The sequence below is a fragment of the Bufo bufo genome, chromosome 6 (assembly GCF_905171765.1).
Source record: "Bufo bufo chromosome 6, aBufBuf1.1, whole genome shotgun sequence".
NCBI classification, from domain to species: Eukaryota; Metazoa; Chordata; class Amphibia; order Anura; family Bufonidae; genus Bufo; species Bufo bufo.
Window position 1 is genome coordinate 299,862,016 of NC_053394.1, and position 27,586 is coordinate 299,889,601.

The window sequence follows — 27,586 nt, forward strand, 5'->3', positions numbered from 1 at the left end:
GTGATGTGGCTACAAGCGGCATATTACCGCTGAAGCCAGTCATTGGCTGCAGCCGAGCATGACCATGGAGCACTAGATGACTCTGGGAACCAGAACATGGACACAATGGAGGCAGCGCGGAGGACAAGAGCGGTGGGGAGCAGGTAAGTATGAATTGTATGTTTCGTGAGACAGGCTGAGGGCATGTAACCATTTCTTAACCACATAGCAGGAGATTTATTACTGGATAGAAATAACTAGTGATGCGGAAAGCAAGCAACCGAGGTACAGCACTACCCTTGGTCAGCCATATTTGAACCTGTGCATATATTAATATACAGTAAAAGTGTAATATCATTTAATTACTAGAATGGCTGGAGAAATCTATTTAAGCAAATATCTCCCCCCCCCTCCTATATTCTTATGTTGTGGAAACTTAGGGCTCTTTCACACGAGCGGATGCCGTGCGTGGAATCCGCTGCGTGAAAGAGAGCCAAGCCCCGCTCCGGACAGCAGAGACACGGAGCATTAATTAATAATGCTCTTTGCCTCTCTGATCTTTTTACTACAAAATCACGCTGACAACTTTATATCACTGTGATTTTGTAGTAAAAAGACCAGAGAGAGGCACAGAGCATAAAATCATGTTACTGCTCCGTGTCTCTGCTGTCCGGAGCGGGGCTTGGCTCTCTTTCATGCAGTGGATTCCACACACGGCATCCGCTCGTGTGAAAGAGCCCTTAAGGTTCATGTATACTGACTATAGGGACGACAAAGAAAGGCTGCTGTATGTGCAGCTCCTGGATATACTAGACTCGGTCACACGAACATTTTGTTCCCCGTGTCTGTTCCAGCACGTATGCGGAACCGTTCACGTCAATGGGGCCCGGGAAAAAAAAAAAAAAGAACATGTCCCATTATGGACAAGGACAGGACTGTTCTATTAGGGGCCAACTGTTACATTCAGCAAAATGCGGAATGCACATGGATGGTATCCGTGCTTTACGGATCTGCAGATTGCCAATGCATGAGCCCTTAGCCAGATGAATGAACCAGCACTTATGAAGACAACAGATTTGACAATGGATTCCAGCAGCAGTGGTTTTTCCAGGATCTATTTTTGGGGAAAAAGGGAACAGTCCTGAAATAAAAGTTGCAGTTATGACAATGATAGCAACACTTCAATATGTGTAATGTGGTGAATGGACTAAAACACTGGATTAGAGGAGGTGAGGAAGGTAAGTTTAAAGTGTCCTTGTACTTTCAAAATGCTTGATATGTCACAGCCATATATTCCCCCAATTCTCTCCCCCCCCCCCCCGGAGTACTTGGACCCCATAAATCACAAAAACATGGAGTTAAAAATGCACATATGGAGTGCTGTCTCCTCGCTGCTGAAAGGAGAGAGAGGGTGCATCTATCTCCACATTTTTGCGATAATGGGAGTCTCAGCTATCGGACTCCCTCCGTTCAAAACCATTCATGTGTCACTATGACATTCCAGCCTCCCTGCTGTTTGTCCCAGAAAAGTTTGAACTTTGACCACCCCTTTAATTCCCATACAGGGAATGACACAGATTTAAAGAATTGCTGTTATGCTCCACCCTCTCAGACCCTGCACTAGACATAACACAATGTTTCTGTTTTGTCCAGAGCATTCCTTTAATATTTTTACATTTCTCAGATGCAGACCCCTTCTTTCTACAGCCACCAAGAATAACAATGGATGCCGCTGGACCAGAATTTTTGAGGACACGTATTCTAAAGCTGGTCATACATCAGGGTACATCAGTTAGAGGAAGTCTCCGCTCATTAATATCCAGAGGCTGAATGGGTGGGTGGTCAGCAGTATACACATTCCCATACCCCAGAACATCATTACAACCCACTCCAATCACTAGGAACCCTGATGTAGCCGAGTGCTATAGGTGGCGCTTTCCTAAAATACAATGTGTATAATGGTTTAATTATTCTTCAAAACAAAAGGTTTATTCAGTATACAGCTGTAGGGGCAAAGTAAATCCAATTTCAGCTTCAATTTCCTAGAATATGTAGTGATGTGACTGGTTGCTATGGGCAACACTGATTTTTTCTTTTTATGCATGCAACCCCATATTTGAGCAAAAGTACAATAACCAAACTGACCATCTCAAATTATATTATATTATAATCCAAGAGAAATTATACAGGCATTTACTTTAGTACGCAGTAGTTACTGACATGGGCATTGGAGCGAGCTATGCGGCCTCTATAGTCTGTATCCCTAGACTAATACAGCCAATGAACTGAGGGCTACTGGACAGCACAGTCCCAATCATTTCTTCTCCTAACTATAGCATATGATGCAAAAATAAAGGACTCTTGATTGATATCCATACTTAGGCAGAAACTAAAAGGCAAGAACTTCTGATCTTGCTTGCCATAAGACTTCATGTACTAAAGTCCACCTGCCATAACCTGCAGCCTGCTAACGTCATTTATCTGCTTACTTAAAGCAACTATGGGCTTCTAATTCAGGCAAAGCAAACTGTGTATAGCCAGATACTGGACCTCCAGGGGCGGAGCATGACACACGAATCCAAAGAGTGCCACAGAGAATCTCTATGTCCAGCACCTCCCCACGAGACAACGCTCTAGACAAGAAAAAAAAATACGAATACAGTACGTCTGGGGGATTTCTTCGCAACATTACAAACTACAGACAACGGTTTGGAAGTTGATGGAAAGAACTTTTTTTTCACAACTTGTTCTATTCAGGAAAATATCTTGGAAACACTTCAAAGATTAATTTTTTAATATATCCGTTGAATGTAATACTTTTTTTTTTTTAGCAGCAGTTTCACTTGCGCTTTTTCCAAATAAAAAGCTGTACAAAGACAGAAGGAACGTAGGCACGCAGCAAAAGAACAAAAACTTTCCTTACATATATCCAAACATGTAACAATATACATTTAATGGTCTATCAACATACCAAAAATGACATCTCTATTGGTGAATGGTGCAAAGAACAGCTTAAAGTTCTAATAAAATCTGGGGAATCCCTCACGGCCCGAGATATTTTTTTCAGTAAAGAAAAATTAAAACAATAAAAGGAAAAAATAAAATACTGTTCTATAAACCAGGACACTCTTCTTGGGAAATAAGCTCAGGAGCTGCTCTTCTCTCTTGCCTTCAAGTGTCTGTTTTCCTGGAAGAAAGGATTTGAAGAAATATTTCATGTTTTCTGGATGTAAGAGGAAAGATGCTAATTCCAACTTTCAAGAGTGACATGAATGTAGCACTGAAAGTCTGCAATAAAGTACAATGCCCAATACATGTGAATGGAGTGAAAAACCGGCCACGCAACAGATTTTTAAACTCCCAGCAGGTCTATTATGTCACAAATCCGTAATAAAAGCTGCCAAACTTAAAGGGGTTGTGTCAAAAAACATTCAACATTTTTCAAACCAGAACATGGATCTGAATACTTTTTGTAATCGCATGTAACATTTTGTATAGCCACCAAGTTATTCAATAGGATCTATCTGTAGAGCGCAACCTGCTGTTTTATTTTCATCACGTCCCGACTCACTGGGTTGGTCAAATGTGCTCAGTATAAATCTTCAACTGCCACAAGCCATATGTTCTTGTTAGAAGCTGTGGCAGAGAGCTGCAGCAGAAAGGACATGCCCAGCAATCCTGGCCACAACCAGTGCGTGTAGCTGTACCCTAAGGCCTAAAGGGGTTGTCCCATGAGCACAACCCTCTACAACTGAAGCTAACCTGTCATCTGGCTGTTCACTGTATTTCAAGCTTCAGAGACCCTAGTGATGACGTCCCCTGTTGCGGCAGGGGATGTGTAGTATTACATGCCAGCCATTCAATTTAGTGAATCTAAACTGTAGACCAACAGGATGAAATTAGACTGTAAGGCTCCATTCACACGTCCGCAAAATGTGTCCGCATCCTTTCCGCAATTTTGCGGAAAGGGTGCGGACCCATTCATTCTCTATGGGGACGGAATGTGCTGTCCGCATCCACATTTGCGGATCCGCACTTCCGCATCCGTGCTTCCGTTTCCGCAAAAAAATAGAACATGTCCTATTCTTGTCCGCAATTGCGGACAAGAACAGGCATATTCTATTATGTCGGCAATGTGCGGTCCGCAAAATGCGGAACACACATTGCCGCTTTCCGTGTTTTGCGGATCCGTGTCTCCGTGTATCCGCAAAACACATTGCGGACGTGTGAATGGAGCCTAAGACATATTGCTCCTTCACGTTACCTCGGGTGGTGGTGGTTTTATAGTGACTGGTTGCGATGTGCGTCGTGGTGGTGAAGGCTTCGGCTGAACTTGTTGGTGTACAGGGTTATAATACGTTACTCCTCCAAACACTTGGGACTGGGCCTAGAAGGTTTAACAAAAAAAATATATATGTCACATAGTAGTAATTATACATAAAGGCGACTATGTTTTAGTAATACACAACATTCTCTCTTACCTGTGTATTGGGATATAAATGGGTCGGTGGTGGTGGTGGCGGAAGGGCACCTGGTGGATAAGGGTAGGTTGGAGTTCCAAAATTAATGACACTAGGGGGAGCAGTAAAGTAAGGTGGAGGTAATAACTGTTGAGGGGGGGGCTGTCCAGGGGGGATGGGAACTGGGCCAGGGTAAAGGTTTGGGGTAGACATCGGAGCAGCAGGCGGGTGCAAACCTGAAAGTGATAACAGACGATTAGTAAGTTATAATAATGTGTGAGACGCACTGCTATGTCTTCAAGTAATCTGAAGCACACCCCTGTATCATTAATGGCTCAGACTATAAGCCAATATGTATTCTCTACCAGAAAAGATAGAGTGGTTGTAAAACTACAAGCAAGTAAACCATTGCACATACACAAGCCAGAATGAGCCTCAGTTGGGAGGGGGGATCCATTTTACTCATGCCACATTCAACCTGGCTGAACATGAAGGCATCTCTAGAGGATGTAGAGAGCAGTGGTGAATGGGGTGGCACAGCCGCACATACTAAGGACAGCTATGGTTTCGTTTCAGGAAACCCTTTTGTAGTTGACAAAATTACCAATAACTAAAAAAATATTGAAAAAAATATGGCCTTAGGCACAAGGAAACTTCAGGTTGCCCCAAAGCAACTAAAAGAGATGCTGGAATCTGACGGGCAGCCAAGTGCTAAAGTTGTTAAAAGGTAGCTTCACACAGAGTTTTTACAGAATAAGATTTTTGCAGCAGGCTTCAGGTGTTTTTTTTATTAGCCAAAGTCAGAAGTGGATCCAATAGGAATGGGAAATATAAAAGGGCATTTACTTCCTTCCACTCCTGGCACGGACACAAAAAAAAAACTGCGGAAAAAAAAAGTTAAAAACACAAAGCTGTGTGAGAGCAGACTAATGTCACTTTCACGCGGTCAGTAAATTCATCGGTATGATGTAAGACACAATCATACTTTTCTTTCATAGGTTCCATTCCTGGTTTTGGCTCACAAATACTGACAGTAAGAAAGTGGTCAAAGGCAGATAGATGTGTATTAAAAAGGGTTTTCTGAGTTTTACATCACTCCAAGCCCTTACCTGTATCTGTCAACAGTTTTGTATTGACTAAACTGCTGACAGACTCCGCCTTTCGAAGATAAAGCAAATCTTTATAATGTGATTACAATCATATGGGTCAACTGAACACTATAGAATCAATGAATCAATCTCATTGCCACAACGGACAAAAGTCCCGGAGCGAAGAGATACCTGGATGAGGAAGGTGCATTTCTTGCGGTACAATCATCCCTTGAGGGGGAATAGAAGGAGGATTTTCTCCATGTGTATATACTGGTCCCTGGAATTGGACTGCAAAGAAAAAAAATATAAAATAAAAGTCAAATCTGATCTGTGCAAAGTTTATGTGGATAGAAATTGTAACAACTTGTGTTGCGGACACTGACGTGGATCATAGTAATGTCCTTCCATGAGGCTGATGTGCATGGGAGCAGGGTCTGGCACTGGTCGCTGACGCTGAGAGGAATACCTTTTAACACGCCCACTCTGAACACCCTAGAAGACCATGATAGTTACTGATGAAACTAAAATAGAAGATATTGCATATACACAACCTAATTGTATTTACTGTTTGGGCGCAACAAAACAGTTTTTTTTTTAATAAACATTAAAAAAAATGTCAGACACCGCTATAGATCATTTAATAGGAGTGGATTAACAACTGGCCACATTGTCGGTCTGTGTAAAGGGACCATTTGGTCCACTGTATGTATTTTTGGTTAACACTACAAATTCGTTTAAATACAATACAGTTTGTACATATTAAAATATGGCAAGCCTTGGAGAGATCTGAGCATGACTTACCATTCCTTCCAAGCGGTTGTACTGGGGAGGTCCTCCTGCCATGTGAATATGATTTGGAATTCCTAGAAAAGAGTAAAAATGACAAATTATTTACTAAGCTAAATGTGCTAAATTTTTCAACAAAAAACAAAAAATCTCTTGCATATGGCATGCGCCACGTTTATTTTAGTGTTTAGACACTTTGGGGGTCATTTATTAAGCTGAAATACACCTATATTAGGCTATTTCAGGCGCAGATTGCGATGCAACAGCTAGTTGTGCTGCAATCTGCGACTTCTCCCTGTTCACGCCAAAAAAAGTGGGCATGGCGTGGGCGGGCTGGCAGGCCTGTCTCATTTACCATTTTTTACGCCTGTTTCAGGCATAGAAAAAGGTCTAAATGGAAGACAGCAAGGAAGCGGTCATACATTTAGAACTGGCAGACGATCTGCCGAAGTTATGTAGAGGGCAGTGCCTCTTGATAACTTAGGGCTTTATTAAGACCGGTGTCTAAAACGTCGGTCTTAATAAATATGCCCCTCTGTGCCTCACTTGGCAAGGGGAGTGCTTTAGCGGGAACTGGTTGTGGCAGAACTGAATGAGGCATGGCTTAGGATGTGCCAAAACACTTTTGCAAAGTATATCAACCAACAGTAGGTGTAAATTTATGATCCAGCACAAACCACTGAAAAATCTGGTGCATTTTCAGTAAATCTGCCCCAATATTTCTAGCAATTGTTGAAGGGGACTTCATTACAATGGTTTACATGATCTCAGTTACTACTCCCTCCACCAATACAATGTACTATGAACATCAGAGAGAGAAATACTCCTCAAACGCTTTCCTTTATAAGGCTACTTTCACACTAGCGTTCGGGTGTCCGCTTGTGAGCTCCGTTTGAAGGGGCTCACAAGCGGCCCCGAACACATCCGTCCAGCTACCAATGCATTCTGAGTGGACGCGGATCCGCTCAGAATGCATCAGTTTGGCACCGTTTGTCCTCCGCTCCGCTCAGCAAGCAGACACCTGAACGCTGCTTGCAGCGTTTGGGTGTCCGCCTGGCCGTGCGGAGGCAAACGGATCCGTCCAGACTTACAATGTAAGTCAATGGGGACGGATCCATTTGAAGATGACACAATATGGCTCAATCTTCAAACGGATCCGTCCCCCATTGACTTTCAATGTAAAGTCTGGACGGATCCGTCTGAAGCTACTTTTACACTTAGACATTTTTCTACAATATAATGCAGACGGATCCGTTCTGAACGGATCCCAAGTCTGCATTATATGAGTGGATCCGTCTGAGCAGACATCAGACGGACCCGCTCTGAACGGTAGTGTGAAAGTAGCCTTATCCATTACATTCAAGATGAGAGCGATCCCCCAGCCCCTCTCTGTAGTGACTGTCAGGCTCCGAAACCTGTATGTCTGGTGTATTCTTACAGCACACCTGCAGCGGTCATATGTTACCCTTACAGATTTGCTGTACCGATGAAGTAGAAATTCTAGTCTTATAACCCATGCTCAATCCTGGGCCAGCTTCACAAACATATCAAATGGAGAAACTAGTCGCAGCTTCAAAAACATTATAGGTAACAATAACTGTGGCATACAACTAGCACAGACAAAACTAATGGAGTTGCCAAGCAGGGGGCCATTCTCCTTTACTTAGATGTCAAAGCAAATGACAACTGATATATGAACAAGTCGTATATAAAGCAATGCAGGAAGCCCCCTTACCACGTGCAGGGATGTACGTAGACTGTCCTGGACTCCAGTTTTGATCTGAAATGTTGACCTGTGACAAGTCCTGTTCCAGTCCTGTCACATTACCTTCTACAGGAGGCTCCCAGCTACCAGGTTTCACTACAGGTATTGGAGGGGAGGGCTCTGGAACCACTTCCGTAGGTATCTGAGGAGGTGGGGGAGGTGGCAAGTCAGGGAATGTAGTGTCATCTATGCTCTTTCCTGCTTCTCCCCCTTTAACCCGAATGCGTCTAGCTCTGGAGTAGGACTTTTTCTCCACAGGTCGATCTGGAGGTGGAGGTGATGGATCTTCCACTTGTTTGTTAGCTGCTGGTTCGGTTTTGATTTGCACTTCAGTGGAGCTTTCACTGGGCTGTGATGGAGTCTGCTCTGTACTTCTCCCTCGGTAGCCTCCATACTCTTGCCTTCTCTCTGAAGTAGAATGTGGGGTAGTACCATCTTCAGGAGGGTAGCTGGCAGGCCGATTCTCTTTGTATCCTGGCCGAGAATAAGTCCTATTAGGGGGGGCTCTGCCGTTATTGGGAGCACTGCGATTGTTGTAGGTTCTTGGTGGAGGAGCAGAATTCGACTCCTGGTAACGGTTTGAAAGTCTGTTAGGCTTTTCATCTTCGTCTTCCCTCTGAGGACTGCTATACCTGCAAAGATGTGTGAACACAGACTTGTAATACAGTTCTTCAATATAAAGCCTCCAAGTTGAAGGACAAAATGCAACCAAGCCGCTGCTCTTCTCTTATACCACGAAAGCAGCATTGCTCATCTTAGCACAGCACAGGACCCTCATCCAACCGTGAGACAGACATCAGCTCTTACCACCCTGGTCTGGAATAGAATTAGTGGCTCCACTGCGAGCAGTCAGATACGCATATTTATCTCATTATCTAACGTATTCCAGCACATAACAGTGTACTATTAAGTAGAATAAGTTGTCTTTTCTGCCTCAGTTTACATCATGAAGTGAATGATTATTTAATTTTTTCACACCATATATAACTGTGGCAGTCAGTGTGTGCCGTGATTTAAGACACCGCTGTATTTGATGTCTCCGTGTGGTATTGTGTGGTTTTGTCCTAATTTTCATCTAATTCTGCACTAGAGACTATATTTATAGGTAGTCTGATATTGATTGCCCTCTGATGAATCTGGTACAAGAGAAAACGCATCAGGGAATTAGTGAGGGGTAACTGTTATTAGTCCTATGTATTATTGATGCTTTAAAGGGCGTTTCAGGGACAATTGAGGGTAGGTAGGAGCACAGAGTGCATCCACCATTAGGGTGCGACAGGGTTTAGGATGAGGGATAGCTATATTACAAGTCCTCTCCTCCCCACTCTCTGCCCAGCTCTCTATTGTGTTATCACCATTTTTGTTGTTGGTATCATTGGGGCTTATGTTTGTTAATACTTTGAATTATATTTTAGATGCAACATTAATAAAAGGTTAATTTTTTGATGGCACTTTCAGTGAATCCAGTAAAATTTAGCAGTGTCTAAAGTTGGATCAGCATATGTCCGCTATACTTCAGTGATATGTGTCATGAAAGCAGCAACCATCAAAAAATGTTTAACATACCTTGGCTTTCTTGGTCGACGTGGGCGAATCTCCTCTGAATTTTTACATGACCGGATGTCATAACCGTACATAGCAATTAGCTCATCTCTAGACTTCGGAGCTTGCTCATCTTCCCGAAACCTATCATGCTCCCACCGACCCTCATCCTTCCACAGTTTGCGGGGGTGGCGTCCCTTTGGCCTGAAATAACAATGATTTTCACCATTGACATTAACAGTACATTCACAGGAACATGTGAGTTTTGCAGTCCGCAAATTACGGATACCGGCCATGTGCGCTCCGCATTTTGCGGAACACACACGGCCAGCCCTATGAAAGAAAAGCTTATTCTTGTCCGCAATGGTGTTGAAATGAATAGATGTGGACCCATAAATAATGGACATGTGAATGTACCCTAACATAGTTTGCCAGCTGGACTTGTTGAGGACACACTGGATTCATGCCCTACTATCTGATCTACGTGTGCTCACCTGACTTCCTCATCATTTGTGTGTCCACGCAAGTCATGTTCAAAGAAGAGCCCCTTACGAGGAATATAGGCTGGATTCTTCCTGTCTTCATCATCATCCAGCTGTTTCTGAGACTTCTTGGTGGTCTTGTTCTCCTCTGGCTCTGTGCTCTCCTAGGAACAGGATATTGACAAATATTATTATATAATTTAAAAAAAATCACGTCAGGGGGATGAATATTAGACAGAAAATATTTTGGACATAAATATGGAAATATGTGCTGAGGTCACAGGCGGAGACGTGATGACGCAGTCATGCTACGTTGCGTCTCCCTCCTCCCATTCCACCTCGTCACGCCGTGCAAACTATGCTCTACCCTGACTGATCTATGGGTATTACTGCCTCTGAGCCTTGGACACGCTCAGACCTCCTCAACACCTTGCCTGTTTCCCTGCCATGATCGCCTGCTTCCACCTGGCGTTTGTGGACAGTCCCTGCTTCTGGTGCCCGCTTGCTTCTCTTTATAGACCCACGCCGTGACAATCTGTTTCCACAGGCGCTCGTGGATTGTCCCCGTCTCCGCCTGCTTTCCTCTACCTCTCTGCTTCTTGACCCTCTGCTTCCATGCTCTTTTCTTCCCGCTGGCTTAGGATTGAGACTTGAAGAGATGCTGCCCTGCGTCCTCTCCGGTCTGTATGTTTGATCCATTACTCCTTTTTGTCTCCTGTGTATACCCTTCGATCCTCCTGTGTTTGCCTTGTTACACCAAAGGTCCGCTCTATTTGCTGATTATACTACTGGATGGGTACTGGCTGCACATTGGAAGAACAAATTTTTTTGGTTCATTCTTTTTTTATCAAGGAAAGTCTTGATTAGATTGTTTATACTATCTTCCTCTGTGGTAATTAATATAAGGAAAGGAAAAGAAGAGAATTTAAAAAAAAAAAAAAAAAAAAAAAAGGGAAAGGAAAGAGGAAAAAGAGAAAAAGGGAATGAAAAAGTAAAAAGGGGTAAAAAAAAAAAAGTCCCCCAAGAAAAAATAGCCATTCTGCTGAGTATACATCTGCCAACCGAACCGCTCCAGGGTCCTTGATGAGGACGTCGTCCAAGTAAGGAAGCAGAAAAACACCCCTGGAGCGGAGCATGGCCAGGACAGGGGCTAGGATCTTAGTGAACACCCGAGGAGCCGTCGCCAGGCCGAAGGGGAGGGCGACAAATTGATAGTGGTCGTTCCCCACCGCAAAGTGAAGGAAACGCTGGTGACACCGAGCGATCGGGACGTGGAGGTAAGCATCCTGGATGTCGATTGACGACAAACTCCCCTTTCTCCAGAGAAGTTACCACGGATCGGAGGGACTCCATCCTGAACCGGCAAAGACTGAGAAAACGGTTTAACCGTTTGAGGTCCAAGATCGGTCTCACCGAGCCTTCCTTTTTGGGAACCACAAAGAGGTTTGAGTAGAACCCCTTGAATATGTCCTTTGGAGGAACGGGAGTAATAACTCCCTTGTCCAGAAGGGCGCGAATGGCTTCGGAGAAGGCGGCCGCACAATCGGGATCCCGCGGAGAACGGGACCAAATGAAACGATCCGGAGGGAGGGACGTGTACTCGATTTTGTATCCGGTTGACACAATCTCGAGTGCCCAGGCGTCGGAGACGTGTGCCTGCCAGATGTCCCTGAAAAGGAGGAGGCGGCCCCCCCACCCGGGTGGGTGTGGGCGCACCTTCAGGCGGAGGTCTGCTTGGCCGTGGAGGGGCGAGCAGGTTGAGACTTACGCCAGGAGGGCTGAGTCCGAAAAAAAGGCTTCTTATGCCTATCCTGGGAGGAACTAGAGGAGGGAGCGGTCGCGGGCCGAGGGCCGGAGGACCGAAAACGAGAGAACCCAGGACGGCCTCGAGTAGCGCCCTTGGTCCTGGACTGGGGAAGATGGGTGCTCTTTCCACCCGTGGTTCAGAAATGATCTCGTCCAAGCGGGTCCCGAATAAACGGGAACCCGCGAAAGGGAGTCCAGCAAAATACCGCTTGGAAGCGGCATCCGCCGTCCAAACTTTCAGCCAAAGTTCTCTCCTGACTGAGACAGCCAGAGCAGAGGAACGGGCTATGAGGGCACCCGCGTCAAGGGAGGCCTCACAAATGAATTACCCTGCCTGAACAATGAGCTGGGCTAAAGAACGGAGGTCCTGAAGAGAGATGTCCGAATCAAGTTCCTGGTCAAGTTGGGAAGCCCATTCCGAGACCGCCTTCCTGGCCCAGGAGGAAGCAAAGACCGGTCTGAGGGCTGATCCGGAGGCGGTAAATATGGCTTTCGTAAGGGATTCCATGCGACGGTCTTCAGTGGACTGAAGAGAGGAGCCGTCTGCCACAGGAATGGCCGTGCTTTTAGACAGGCGGGCCACGGGAGGGTCGACCTTAGGTGGAGACGCCCAAGTGGAGATGCAATCCGCTGGGAAGGGATAACAGATATCCAACTCCTTGGGGGGGTAAAACGGGCATCAGGGCAAGCCCAAGCCTTAGAGACCACCGAAGAGAAGTCGGCGTGGAGAGGGAAAACCGTGGACGCCTGTTTGGGGCAGAAAAAGGACACACCGGCCTTGTCAGTGCTGGGAGGGTCGTCGTGAATTTTAAAGGTGTCGCGAATATGCAATGCCGAGTCCATGTCCCAATCTGAATCCACCAATTCTCCCTCAGAGGGCATGTCCTGTGAGGAGGAGTGACCCGACTGAGTCGGCACACGTGGAGGAGATAGGGAAGCATCCGAGGAAGATGCACACTCCACCCTGGAGCGCTTCTGGAGGTGCCGGGCCCTGGAGGAGTCACTGGGAGCGAGGGACCCCGACGGGTCGGCAGAAGCAGCGGACCCAGAGGGTACGACAGGGGGTGTAGCAGGCTGTGTGTCTACAAAGCGGCCCACAACATGAGTAAGGCTTTTCATGGCCTGGGACAGGGATCTTGCCCAGTCAGGAGGAAACAGGGGGCAGCACAGCAAGTGGCGGACCCTGTATTGGGGCCTGGCATGCAGAGCAATGCGGGTCAGATTGCCCCCGTGGAAAGGGTGCTTCACAGGCGGTGCAAGCGTGGTACCAGGGTCTAGGGGCGCTGTAAATGAAAGGGCGCGACACCCATAGCGCACAATGAATATGCCAATAGATAATCCACACGACCCGAGGGGCGGCACGGCCGCCGCAGAGTAAGGGAGAGCCGCTCTCTCCTAAGACAGAGGAATAGAGCTACCACCGCGATTCTCCCTGCGAAGCCGAGGACATGGGTTGCTAGATACATATGCAAATTAACTTGAGATGTGTCCTGTACGTGAGATGAGTCCAGCGTGAAGGAGCCCAGCACCGCCCCGCATCCTCAGAATCTCCTCCTTGCTCCCCGACGTCAGAAAGCTAGAGCGCCGTAATCTCGCGATGCGCGAAGTAGCGCATGCGCAGTTCCTTCCCTTCCCGCAGTTGAATCACTATTTCTTCTAAGAATAAAGACTTCCTACAGCTTAATTTGATCCCATTGATAACTAAATTGAGATCTAAAATAAAGATATGGCTGTGACTCCCGCTATCTAAAGCCGATAGAATATTGTTGGTAAAGATGGTGATTTTTCCCCAATTACTGTATATCCTTAAGAACTCCCCAGTATGGATTTTGCAGGTCCTGAAAGAAGAAGGAAGACCATGCCGGCTGCGCGATCAAATGGATAAGGTGAGTTAATTATTATTATTTTTTTTAACCCCTTAATCCACATTTTAGTAAGCATTCTGTATTAAGAATGCTATTACTTTCCCTTATAACCATGTTATAAGGGGGGGGGGGGGGGGGGGGCGGGGGGATGGGAGACGCATCGCAAAGGGGTGGGGAGCTTGGGAGGGAATTGGGGGCTAAGGTTTAAAGGGCTAGTCCCATCTTCCCTTTTCATACTTACCTTCCTTGAGCGCGACGTTCACTTCTTGGATTCTTCTCCCGGCCGCGCTTGCGCAGAAGACTGAAGATTTTCTCCCAGCCGGGCAATGTCCTGAACGCGGACGCCGCATGCGCCATGGTGACTTATTCCTGGCCTGTATAGTACAGAGTCGGCATGCATTCGCGGCTCTGTACTATACTAGCCAGGAAGAAGTCATCATGTCGCATGCGCGGCGGTGTGCGCGTTCAGGACAATGCGTGACCTGGCGAAAATCTTCAGCCTTCTGCGCAAGCGCGGCCCGGCGGGATTCGACAGGAGAGGTGGCCGTAACCAGGGGAGACGAAAGACAAAGATCAGGTAAGAGGGGACTTATTTTCTCAAAAAGGGTAGGAATTGGGTAATTAAATGCATTTACAAAAATGATCACAGTCAAATCATTAAAAGATTTAACAGTAAACATTGGGATGGGAATACCCCTTGAAGAAATGAAAATAATTTGGATGTTTTCTTCTCTATGGAAATATCATGGTTTAAAAATGAAAAATAAAAAATTATAATAATTGAAATATGTGATTTTTCACCTGTCCATCCCCACTCTGCCGCTCCCCTGTAACTGCTCCCTTTGACTTGGGCTTTTCTTCTTTTGGGGCAGGTGTCTCAGATGCATTATTTTCGGATTTCAAAGTTGTTTTAAGGGCATCATCCTCACTGAAGCGAGCCTCCTCTTCCTCCTTGGTAAAGAGAAACAAGTTTTTTTATACTTGGCAAAAATTGTATAGTTGCTCACCTGTTTAGTGACTGGATTAAGGTGCTCTAAGTCGTATCTGATCCACCCAATCAGAAAAAATGTACAGAAAGTATTACTATAGAGACCGGCACTCTAAATCTGAGGTCACGCAGAGGGTTAAATATGTAACTAAATTAATATCAATAATAAAAGTCCATAAACGCACCCATTAATAAAATACAAAACAATAAAATAAAATGAGATAGAATAAAATAAAAAAAGGATAACCCCCTGTAATATGTAGGTATTAGTTCTGTGACATTTACACTGCAATCGCCTAATAGGGAGAAAAAAAATAATAACCGTTTAAAACACTATGAACAGTATAGAAAAGGAGCACAATATTTGTGCTATTTAGCTGCCAATGTAGACGCGCTATTAGTCCACATCAAATCTGTCTCTGTATAGTCACCATGTGGTATTTGTAGTATAGCCATCAGTTCAATATATAACACTGCAGGATGGGTTCTTAATGTTACTTGTGGAGCAGATGTAATATTACCACAGGGTGGCAGCACAGACCAGAACTGGGCACGTAGCGAGTCCTGTATCTCGGCTCGCTCGGAATATCTTCAAAAGTGTACACATATAGCCACAAGAGTGTGACGGTAAGTTCCATCAATTATCTCTGTATGTTCAACATGCTTAATCCCGGTCAATGGTAAAATATCGCTGCTCTGATCAATGCACTAATCAGATATCCCCACTTCTGCCGACCAACAGGGACGGTCAGAAATAATCTCTGCATGTATTTTTCAATACTTCCACTGCTAAGTCCATTTGGCAGATAGAATAATAGCAGGCCTGTGCTCACCGATGTGTAACAGTGGCGTCCCACTGTACACGGGTGTGCTGGCCGCTTACCTATCCCGGCATCCGCCCGGAGCTCTCGCTGTTGGTGAAGGCGGGATGCTTTGCCTGCAATTAGCGTCCGACGTGTGTCGGCTCCGTGTATTTTGCTTGTGCGGACAGATCGTTACTTGGTAAGACTAATGGAAGCGCTTCCACTTTCAATGCCCAATATATTCTTTCTGAGTGGGGTATATGGGTGCTGCATCCTCTCTTTTACACCAGACGCGTTTCGAAGTCCATTCTCGACTTCTTCCTCAGTGGTCACCCGTTACCCCATGTTGCAGTCCTTTAATACCCTCACCGGGTTGAATAGAAAAAGTGAAATGGATCCCACATTCCGATATTTAATGAAACCATAGAATTATTGTTGCGGTACCGTTGCGTTATAGTTGTTGACATTTTTTTCATTAACGGAAATATAAATATAATGGGGGGTTCCATTCCCATATACATTTATTTCTCAATAACATGGAGATATGTGAAAATATATCATTCATTCAAAAGGGGTTTGAATATTGTGATAAAACTTTCTATCACACTAGGAACTCTAATTTTTTTTCTGTACCCCCTATTCCAAATAAATCTATATCACTTCTCGTGTGTCAGAGTTATAATGGAATAGGATTCTCACTGGAATAGAGTAGAATAAAACGAGATAATCCATTCCTAGATTTATGCTATATGAAAAACGAGATTTTTGTATAACTTACCAGTAAAATCTCTTTCTCGCTCTTCCTTGGGGGACACAGGAAACCTTGGGGTATAGCTCATCTCCATAGGAGGCGTGACACTAAGTGAAAGACTGTTAAGCCCCTCCTCCAGCAGCTATACCCTCAGCCTGGAGCGAGCGACTACCAGTTATGTGCCCAAGTAGTTAAAACAAAGGCAAGGATCAACCAAATTAACACCAACAAGTCAAAACTCCCGTCAGGGCAACCAAAACAATGGGTGGGTGCTGTGTCCCCCAAGGAAGAGCGAGAAAGAGATTTTACTGGTAAGTTATACAAAAATCTCGTTTTCTCGCCCAATTCCTTGGGGGACACAGGAAACCTTGGGACGTTCAAAAGCAGTCCACAAATAGGGAGGGACCACAACCCAAAGTGAATTAAAGCACCATAGGCATTAAGGCACCGCCGCCTGCAAGACCAGGCGGCCCAAAGCAGCATCCGCCGATGCATAAGTGTTCACCTTGTAGAACTTGGTGAAAGTGTGCAAAGAAGACCAGGTGGCCGCCTTACACAATTGTTCAGCCGAAGCTCGATTTCGCTGAGCCCAGGAAGCCCCGACCGCTCTGGTAGAATGAGCGGTAACACCAAAGGGCGGTTCCCTGCCCTTAGCACTGTAAGCCTCAGCAATAGCCATCTTGATGAAGCGGGCAATAACCACTTTAGATGCCGCCAGCCCCCTGCGCGGACCCTCCGGAACCACAAATAGAGAATCCGAGCGCCGAAAGGGTCTAGTTACATCCAAGTAGATCCTCAGAGCCCTAACAACATCCAGACGGTGAAGATCCCGTTCCCGAGGATGAGACGGGGACGGGCACAGAGAAGGAAGGATAATATCTTCATTCAGGTGAAAAGCGGACACCACCTTCGGAAGGAAATCCGGAACCGGGCGGAGAACCACCTTGTCCTGGTGAAAAACCAAGAGGGGTTCTACGCAAGAAAGTGCCGCCAATTCAGACACACGCCGAAGAGACGTGATGGCTACGAGGAAAAAAACTTTGCAAGACAACAAGCGAAGGGAAACCCTGCGCAAAGGCTCGAAAGGAGAAGATTGGAGAGCCGTCAGCACAACATTAAGATCCCAAGATGGAACAGGAGCGCGATACGGGGGAGCATAGTGAGCAACCCCCTGCAGAAAAGTCCTAACTGGACCGAGCGGAGCCAGAGGTCGCTGAAAAAGGATCGAAAGCGCTGAGATCTGACCCTTTAGGGTACTGAGACCCAAACCCAAGTCCAGACCAGACTGCAAGAAGGATAAAATCGTGGGGAGAGAAAACCGAAGGGGATGAACATCTAAGGTCTCGCAGAAGTTCAAATAGGCCCGCCAGGTTCGGTAATAAATCCTGGACGATGCCGGTTTACGCGCACGAATCATGGTACGGACCACGTCAGCAGAAAACCCCCGCCGCGTTAGGACCGCGGTCTCAATAGCCACGCCGCTAAACGTAGCGACCCTAAATGCTGGTGGAAGATCGGCCCTTGAGAGAGGAGGTCTTCTCTTAGAGGCAGAGGCAAGGGAGCGTCTGCCAGGAGCAACATAAGGTCGGCGTACCAAGGACGACGAGGCCAATCCGGGGCTATTAGGATCGCAGGCGTGCCCTCCGCCGCGATCTTCCGAAGGACTCGTGGAAGAAGAGGCAGGGGCGGAAAAACGTAGAGGAGAGAGAACTCCGTCCAGGGAAGGACGAGCGCGTCCGCGCCGTAAGCGTCCGGATCCTTGGTTCTGGCCATGAAGGTGGGGAGCTTGTGGTTGAATCTGGAGGCCATGAGATCCACGTCCGGACGACCCCAACGGAGGCAAAGAGACTCGAAGACGTCGGGGTGCAGAGACCACTCGCCCGGGTCGATCGTCGTCCGGCTGAGGAAATCCGCCGCCCAATTGTCCACCCCCGGGATGTAAATGGCCGAAATGGCTGGAACATGAACTTCCGCCCAGCGAAGGATTAGAGACACCTCCCTCATTGCTGCCGCGCTGCGAGTGCCCCCTTGATGATTTATGTATGCCACAGCCGTGGCATTGTCCGATTGGACACGAACAGGGTGACCCTGAAGCAGCGAAGTCCAATGCCGGAGTGAGAGGAGAATCGCCCTCAGCTCCAGAACGTTGATCGGCAGTTTGGCCGATGGAGACCAAGTGCCTTGTACGGACCGAGGAGGAAACACCCCCCCCCAACCCCGCAGACTGGCATCGGTGGTAATCACCAACCAAGTTATCGGTAGGAAGGACTTCCCTTGGAGAGGGGTCCGTAACCACCAGAGTAGAGAGGAGCGAACCTGGGGGGGAAGGGGAAAGTGCTGATCCAGACTTTCCTGGGACTTGTCCCATGCGGACAGAATGGCAGTCTGAAAGGTGCGGGAGTGATACTGCGCGTAGGGGATTGCTTCGAAACAGGATACCATCTGTCCCAAGACCCGCATGCTGAACCGGAAGGAAGGACGGCGGTGGTTCAGAAGGCTCTGAACCGACCGATGAAGAAGCTGGCGCTTCTCTGACGGAAGCCGAACCTCCGCTGCATCTGTATCCAGCAGCATCCCTAGAAAGATCAGTTGCCTGGATGGAACAAGAGCGGATTTGGGAAGATTGATAATCCAACCGAACCGGCGTAAGGTTTGTAGCGAGAGGTCCACACTGGCAGATGTCAGTGACAGGGAGGGTGCCTTGATAAGGAGATCGTCCAAATATGGAAGAAGAAAAACTCCCCTGGAACGAAGTAAGGCGAGGACAGGGGCTAGGACCTTTGTGAAAACGCGAGGGGCTGTCGCCAGCCCGAAGGGGAGGGCAACGAACTGGTAGTGGTCGGACCCCACTGCAAAGCGCAGAAAGCACTGATGACACCGAGCGATTGGAATATGAAGGTAGGCGTCCTGGATGTCGATAGAGGCCAGGAACTCCCCTTTTTCCAGAGAGGCCACCACCGACCTGAGAGACTCCATCCGGAACCGCTGAAGACGAAGGAAACGGTTTAACCGTTTTAAATCCAGAATGGGACGAACCGAGCCTTCCTTTTTGGGGACCACAAAAAGGTTCGAATAGAACCCTTTGAATCTTTCCTCCATAGGAACCGGAGCGATGACCCCCTTGTCCAGAAGGGTACGAGTGGCAGTAAAGAAATCGGCCGCCCTTTGGGGATCTCGAGGAACCCGGGAGCGAAAGAACCGAACTGGGGGGAGGGACGCAAACTCGAGTTTGTACCCGGAAGACACCACCTCGAGAGCCCAGGCGTCGGAGACGTGCGTCTGCCAGAAGTCCCTGAACAGGAGGAGACGTCCCCCCACCCGGGTGGGTGGGGGCGCACCTTCAGGTAGGGTTCTGCTTGGTCGCGGGAGGACGAGCAGGCTGTGACTTGCGCCAGGAGGGCTGGGTCCGAAAAAAAGGCTTCTTACGTCTGTCTTGGACAGGGTTAGAGGATGGACCTGAAGTGGTGCGAGGTGTGGGAGCTCTGCGGGAAGACCTGAAGCGAGAAAAAGTGGGACGGCCTCGAGTGGTGCTCCTAGTCCTTGATTGGGGAAGATGTGTACTCTTCCCTCCCGTGGCTTCAGAGATGATTTCATCCAAGCGGGCCCCGAACAATCGAGAACCAGTGAAGGGAAGGCCAGTAAGAGACCGCTTTGACGTGGCGTCCGCCGTCCAAACCTTTAACCAAAGCTCCCTTCTAGCCGAAACGGCCAGGGCAGATGAACGGGCTATAAGAGCCCCCGCATCCAGGGATGCCTCACAGACAAATTTTCCGGCTTGAACGATAAGTTGGGCCAGAGCGCGGAGGTCCTGAATAGGGACGTCGGATTCAAGCTCCTGATCCAGCTGAGACGCCCATTCTGAAACCGCTTTTCCAGCCCAAGCGGAGGCAAAGACCGGCCTGAGGGCGGAACCGGAGGCTGCAAAGATACCCTTTGTAATGGCCTCTATCCGGCGATCTTCCGTGGATTGTAAGGAAGAACCATCTGCAACGGGAATAGCCGTGCTTTTGGACAAACGGGCCACAGGGGGGTCGACTTTAGGTGGTGACGCCCAGTTTGTAATGCAATCCGCCGGGAATGGATAACAGATATCCAACTTCTTAGGCGGGGTAAAACGGGCATCAGGACGGGCCCAGGCTTTAGAAACCACCGACGAGAAGTCAGCGTGGAGGGGAAAAACCGCAGACGCCTGTTTTTGGCGAAAAAAGGAAACACTGGCCTTTTCAGAATTAGGAGGGTCATCGTGAATCTTAAAGGTATCACGGATATTGTTAATAAGATGGCCCACAGCAGAAGCCAGCTTTGAAGGCAAGGCCGAGTCCATATCCCAATCAGAATCGGCTAGTTCCCCTTCAGAGGGCATATCCTGTAATGAGGAAGGACCCGACTGAGGGCGCACCCTTGGGGGTGATACCGAAGCATCCGAGGATGATAGGTGCTCCGCCCTGGACCGCTTCTGGAGTTGACGGACTCTGGAGGTGTCGCCTGGAGAGAGAGACTCAGACGGGTCAGCTAAGGTAGCGGACCCGGAGGGCCCAGCAGGGGAATTATCCAGCTGCGGTAAGGGCAATGTATCTGCAAGGCGGCCCACAACATTAGTGAGACTGACCACAGCCTGGGAAAGGGATCTAGCCCAGTCAGGGGGATCCAAGAGGCCAGGGGGTGACACAGCAGATGGCGGACCCTGTAATGGGGCTTTGCAAGCCGAGCAATGCGGGTCAGGCTGCCCTTGAGGAAGGGGTGCCTTACATGCGGTGCAGGTATGATACCAAGGACCAGCAGGCACTGAGGGGTCAGACATGTTGGCTGGAAGTAATATACAAAAACGTCCAGGCCAGAGGGCTGCAGTGCTGGAAGGGGTCAACAGTCCTACCAGGTCACAGTGGGAGCAGACGGCACAGCAGCGGGAACAGCAGCGGCAACAGCAGCGGTCCTCAGAGCCCTGAGGTAATCTGTCCTGAGAGCAGGCAGGCACGAAGAGGAGGCGGGGCTAGTGAGGAGCGGGAAGAAAGACGTCCGCCCCTTGACTGAAGCCTAACATGTACAGTGGAACGGAACGAAGCTCCGCCCACCGATAAAACTTCTCGCGCGCGCGTGCGTGATTCAAAATATTACATGCCGCCGAAACCCCACAGAATAATGTCCCCCGTTCACTTCCATATAAGTGGAGGCGAACGCACACCAGTGGCCGGACAAGAGCGTGCGCTTGTCAGAATATCAGCCGACAGTTGAACACAGCCGCAGTACACGTGTGCCTGCTATCCAGCAGCTGATAACGAAAGGCGGCCCCCGGCCGCCGCACCTGAGGTAAAACTGCGCTGTAACCCTCCCCCACGAGCATCGCTCCGCTTTTGCCCCACACACAAAGGAGCCGCAGGACTCACAGCTAAGAGAGCTGTAACTTGTAACTGACATGAAGGTCAGGCAGAGGGGACAGCAGCATCAGGCCCTAACGGGGGGGGGGAGGGGGGAGGGGGTAGAACGGCTGCACAGCCACCTCACCATCGACGTTTTCACCCTCTGTCCATCCAGCAGGGACGCCCCTTCAGCCACTGGCACCGAAGTGGCAGGGAGCTGGAGAGGGGCTTGCAGGTGGGCGACCCTTGTGCTGGCGGGATGCAGGGGAGCTGGGCTGCCCTGGTCCTTCTTTTCTTCTGTGGGGGAGGCAGCAGTGCGGATAACCGGCACTGGCGCAGCTCAACCCCGGGAAAACAGAGAGGTCTAATGCGACTCTGTTGTCCCTGTTGAAAAAAGGAAAAAAAGTTGAAAATAATAAAAGAGAAAAAATAAAATCTTTAGCAAAGACAGCTCTGCAGTGCAGAGAGTGTCTTGCCTCCTTGACACTAAGCAAAAAACTGGTAGTCGCTCGCTCCAGGCTGAGGGTATAGCTGCTGGAGGAGGGGCTTAACAGTCTTTCACTTAGTGTCACGCCTCCTATGGAGATGAGCTATACCCCAAGGTTTCCTGTGTCCCCCAAGGAATTGGGCGAGAAAATACAGAAGATATATAAAAAATTAAAGATGATAAAAATATATGACAAAAAGCATGTATAAAAAAATATATATATGGAGAAACATGTAAAGAAAAATGCAAAGAAGAATACACCAGATTATCACACTCATTGGTTCCAAGGCATCTTTGTAAACATAAAAAACATACATAATCGATATCAGAAATATTCCCAGAAGAAAGAGCGAGTGTATATCCGGAGAATGTAATATTTCTTGATTTATATCACTTCTTTCTTAGTAGGGTATTTGGAATACTGTATAGTAATAGTAATCATAGTCATAATCATAATCTTGCTAGAAGTATGGGGACCGGGGTCTTGCACCAAGGGGGGGATCAGGGTGCTGATTATACATCTTCTGTATTTTTCATATAGCATAAATGGATTATCTTGTTTTATTCTACTCTATTCCAGTGAGAATCCTATTCCATTATAACTCTGACACACGAGAAGCGATCTAGATTTATTTGGAATGGGGGGGGGTACAGAAAAAAGAAAAAAAATTTAAAACTTTTTCTATCGCACTAGGAACTCTATCACAATATTCAAACCCCTTTTGAATGAATGATATATTTTCACATATCTCCATGTTATTGAGAAATAAATGTATATGGGAATGGAACCCCCCATTATATTTATATTTCCGTTAATGAAAAAAATGTAAACTGCTATAACGCAACGGTACCGCAACAATAATTCTATGGTGTCATTAAATATCGGAATGTGGGATCCATTTCACTTTTTCTATTCAACCCGGTGAGGGTATTAAAGGACTGCAACGGGGGGGGTAACGGGTGACCACTGAGGAAGAAGTCGAGAATGGACTTGGGTGTGGTGTAAAAGAGAGGATACAGCACCCATATACCCCACTCAGAAAGAATATATTGGGCATTGAAAGTGGAAGCGCTTCCATTAGTATTACCAAATAACGATCTGTCCGCGAAGCAAAATACACGGAGCCGACACACACACGTGGGACCCTAATTGCAGGCAAAGCATCCAGCCTTCACCAACAGCGAGAGCTCCAGGCGGACGCCGGGACAGGTAAGTGGCCAGCACACCCGTGTACAGTGGGACGCCACTGTTACACATCGGTGAGCACAGGCCTGCTATTATTCTATCTGCCAAATGGACTTAGCAGTGGAAGTATTGAAAAATACATGCAGAGATTATTTCTGACCGTCCCTGTTGGTCGGCAGAAGTGGGGATATCTGATTAGTGCATTGATCAGAGCAGCGATATTTTACCATTGACCGGGATTAAGCATGTTGAACATACGGAGATAATTGATGGAACTTACCGTCACACTCTTGTGGCTATATGTGTACACTTTTGAAGATATTCCGTGCGAGCCGAGATACAGGACCCGCTACGTGCCCAGTTCTGGTCTGTGCTGCCACCCTGTGGTAATATTAGATCTGCTCCACAAGTAACATTAAGAACCCATCCTTGATGGCTATACTACGAATACCACATAGTGACTATACAGAGACAGATTTGATGTGGACTAATAGCGCGTCTACATTGGCAGCTAAATAGCACAAATATTGTGCTCCTTTTCTATACTGTTCATAGTGTTTTAAACAGTTGTTATTTTTTTCTCCCTATTAGGCGATTGCAGTGTAAATGTCACAGAACTAATACCTACATATTACAGGGGGTTAACCTTTTTTATTTTATTCTATCTCATTTTATTTTATTGGATTGTATTTGATTCATGGGTGCGTTTATGTACTTTTATTATTGATATTAAATTAGTTACATATTTAACCCTCTGTGTGACCTCAGATTTAGAGTGCCGGTCTCTATATTAATACTTTCTGTACAAGCTTTTTATACTTGTCAATTTTCCTAATTAACATAACATTTCTTAAAAGGGTTTCCAGGATTTTAAAACCGATTTCCTACCCTCTGGATAGGTCATGAATATCTCATCAGCAAGTGTCTGTTTCAGGGGGGCCTCCATTATGTGTGCATTCCATGCAGATCACACCCCGTTACAGGACAGTTACCAGTGACATGCAGAAAGGACACAGATCACTTCTTCTCTGCATGCCTCCAGGCGGCTTCCACCGGGAATCTCTGTGACGTCATTACTGCATTGGGGAACAAAAAGCTCAGGGCTTTTTACGTGACAGATATTTGCTTCCCATTCCCTGGTAAAGTGAAGGACTAGACTGTCAGTGTGAAAGCCTGCTGGATCAGACAGTGTGACATGAAAGGAAGCACAGAAATAGCAGGCCCCTCTTGTGGTTGGAGAGGGCCAACTCTTCAGTGATTGTGATAGGGAAGCAGCCAATAAAAATTGGTGGAAAGTGGGAAAGAATCATAAGACCCCTGTTATACTGATAGGCGAGGATTCCAGAGGTGGGACGCTCACCTATCAGGCATTTATGGCACATCTGAAAATAACGGCTCTTCTGCTCTATAAAAGATCAGCTAAGACGTCAGTCATGTTTTATTTAAGAGGTTGGCCACTATATATTACTGGGAACAACACAGTTGTGCGGCTAGTAATGGGCATTATTCAGCTGGCGCCAAAGTCTCATGGTTTAAAGGGAACCTGTCAGCATGAAAAGGTAGTGTAATCTTCCAGCAACAGGAGCTGAACAGGTTCATATATAGTTTTATGGGGAAATATTAAATTGTTCATTTAAATTCCTGCTCATTCTGGGCTTTGCAGTCAAGGAGATGGTTCTTTCAGTGATTGACGGCCTTCCCTCTATGACTGTGTATACAGAGACAGCTGTCAATCACTGATAGGACCGCCTCCCGGACATCAGAGCCCAGAATAAGTAGGAATTTAAAGGGAACCTGTCACCTCAAAAATGCATCTACACCCGCCAGCAGTACCTCATAGCAGCCCACAGTCTGATATAGCTCATAAGCTCCATCAGCACTATATTGCCAGTCAGCTTGAAGTCAAGGGGGCAGCGGCTTCCTTGCTTTAAGTCAAGGTAACCACTCCCCCTGACCGTCCCCTCTTGCCTTCAGTTCGGCTGCGATTGCAAAAGTTTTGCGCATGCGCGGTGCACCACTGAAACCCAGCTAACAGCGGCAGCAGGAGATGGGATCGTGCATGAGTACAAAGCGCATGTACAAGACTTTGGCAATCGCGCCCGAACTGCAGGCTGTTACTCTCAGGCAAGAGGGGACGGTTATGGGGCATGGTCACCTTGACTTGAAGCAAGGAGGTCGTTGACTTCAAGCTGACCGGCATTATAGCGCTGATGAAGAATAAACCTGTGTTTTTTGAGCTTATGCAGCATCGGACAACAGGATGAAACATAAGATTATTATCAGGCTGCGGGCTACTATGAGGTACTGCTGGCGGGTGAAGATGCATTTTTGAGGTGACAGGTTACCTTTAAATGAACAAAATACAAGTTATACTGAATATTTCCCCATAAAACTATATATCAAGCTGCTCAGCTCCTCCTGCTCTATAACATGCTGCCTGCAGATTGCACTGCATTTTGTGGTGACAGGTTCACTTTAATATAAATAATTTGTGTTAACATGCAGGTCTGCTCACCTGCTCCTGGGCGCTGCGCTCTGAAAAAGGCCACTCAGAGGGTCCCATCCATCTGCGGCCTCCATTCACTTACACTGGGGATGTACAGGGAAACTAATGCATGCGCAGTCTGTCCCCCAGTGTAAAGTGGCCAACCGGTTAAACAATCAATTGTTAATTAAAAAAATGGAACTGTGAATGCAGTTCTAAATAAGTGGAAGATAAAGAATAACCCTTTCAGTGGACATTCCCTTTAATTGTAAACTCGTGTGTTTGCATCCCCTCCCATAGCACGCAGACACCACTTCTGTGATACTCACTTCTGACTCCTCAGCACTCTCGTAGTCCGTCAGCACAGCTGTAAGACAAGGAGACACTTCTATAAGTATGTATAGGTAACGATGACAAACACCAGAGCACATTTAAAGTCACTATGGGGTTTAGCTTGTCCCAATCCTTGTTGCTAATGGCGGGTTGAGACTAAATAGAAATGCAGCTGCAGGGCTTGCTGGCAGAAATGCCAAGCTCTACTACACAAAGAGGCAATCACATAAGATAAATGAACTCTTGTTCAGTCATGCAGTCACTGGCGGATTCATGAGACCTGTAGTGAGCCAAAGAGAAAAGTGGAGCAAGAAAACTAAGCCAAAATTACAGCTAAAGCAAACCCGACAACCTCTTTTATAAGTTCAATGAAACAGGTCAGGCCTCTTTCACACTTGCGCTGTCCGGATCCGTTGTGCACTCCACTTGCCGGAGGTGCCCGCCGGATCCGTAACACCGCAAGTGAACTGAAAGCATTTGAAGACTGATCCGTCTTCAAAATGCGTTCAGTGTTACTATGGCACCGAGGACGCTATTAAAGTCCTGGCTGCCATAGTAGTAGTAGTGGGGAGCGGGGGAGCAGTATACTTACCGTCCGTGCGGCTCCCGGGGCGCTCCAGAATGACGTCAGGGCGCCCCATGCGCATGGATGTGGTGATCCATGTGACACGTCATCCATGCGCGTGGGGCGCCCTGACGTCACTCTGAAGCACCCCGAGAGCCGCACGGACGGTAAGTATACTGCTCCCCACTACACTTTACCATGGCAACCAGGACTTTAGCGTCCTGCCAGCCATGGTAACCATTCAGAAAAAGCTAAACGTCGGATCCGGTAATGCGCCGAAACGACGTTTAGCTTAAGGCCGGATCCGGATTAATGCCTTTCAATGGGCATTCATTCCGGATCTGGCCTTGCAGCAAGTGTTCAGGATTTTTGGCCGGAGCAAAAAGCGCAGCATGCTGCGGTATTTTCTCCGGCCAAAAAACGTTCCGTTCCGGAACTGAAGGCTTCCTGATGCATCCTGAACGGATTTATCTCCATTCAGAATGCATGGGGATAATCCTGGTCAGGATTCTTCCGGGATAGAGCCCCGACGACGGAACTCTATGCCGGAAGAAAAGAACGCAAGTGTGAAAGGGCCCTCACAAAGGTTAGGGGGGATCCCACCTCTGTGAACCCATTACAGAGAATAAGGGGGTAAAAAAAATCCCCAATCTGCGCAGGAGTACAGGATCAGCAGACAAGCAATTTAAAAGGGTTGGCCCACGAACGCCATTGACCACGAGAATAGTGGTCCAGGTCTCCCGTGTGACGTATGCTAGCTCCCTTTACTGTCAATGGGACTGACAGATTGAGCCATGCGGTGTGCTTGGCAGTCCTGGAGTAAATGGAGCAGTGCATGCACACTACCGCTTCATT

General features: G+C 47.3%; 1 protein-coding gene across 1 annotated transcript in view; it reads right to left on the bottom strand.

Annotated features, from left to right (window-relative positions):
- Positions 1-821: 821 nt before the first annotated feature.
- Positions 822-27,586, bottom strand: part of CASC3 (CASC3 exon junction complex subunit) — a 41,217-nt gene continuing 14,452 nt past the window's right edge. Inside the window, exons 3-13 of the mRNA XM_040434582.1 lie at positions 26,163-26,200; positions 14,578-14,727; positions 10,118-10,269; positions 9,648-9,827; positions 8,052-8,713; positions 6,332-6,393; positions 5,914-6,022; positions 5,720-5,818; positions 4,461-4,675; positions 4,244-4,366; positions 822-3,166 (exon numbers count right to left, since the gene is read on the bottom strand). Of these exons, the coding sequence (XP_040290516.1) occupies positions 3,125-3,166; positions 4,244-4,366; positions 4,461-4,675; positions 5,720-5,818; positions 5,914-6,022; positions 6,332-6,393; positions 8,052-8,713; positions 9,648-9,827; positions 10,118-10,269; positions 14,578-14,727; positions 26,163-26,200 (1,832 nt within the window). The 3' untranslated portion in view covers positions 822-3,124. The remainder of the gene's footprint in view (positions 3,167-4,243; positions 4,367-4,460; positions 4,676-5,719; positions 5,819-5,913; positions 6,023-6,331; positions 6,394-8,051; positions 8,714-9,647; positions 9,828-10,117; positions 10,270-14,577; positions 14,728-26,162; positions 26,201-27,586) is intronic.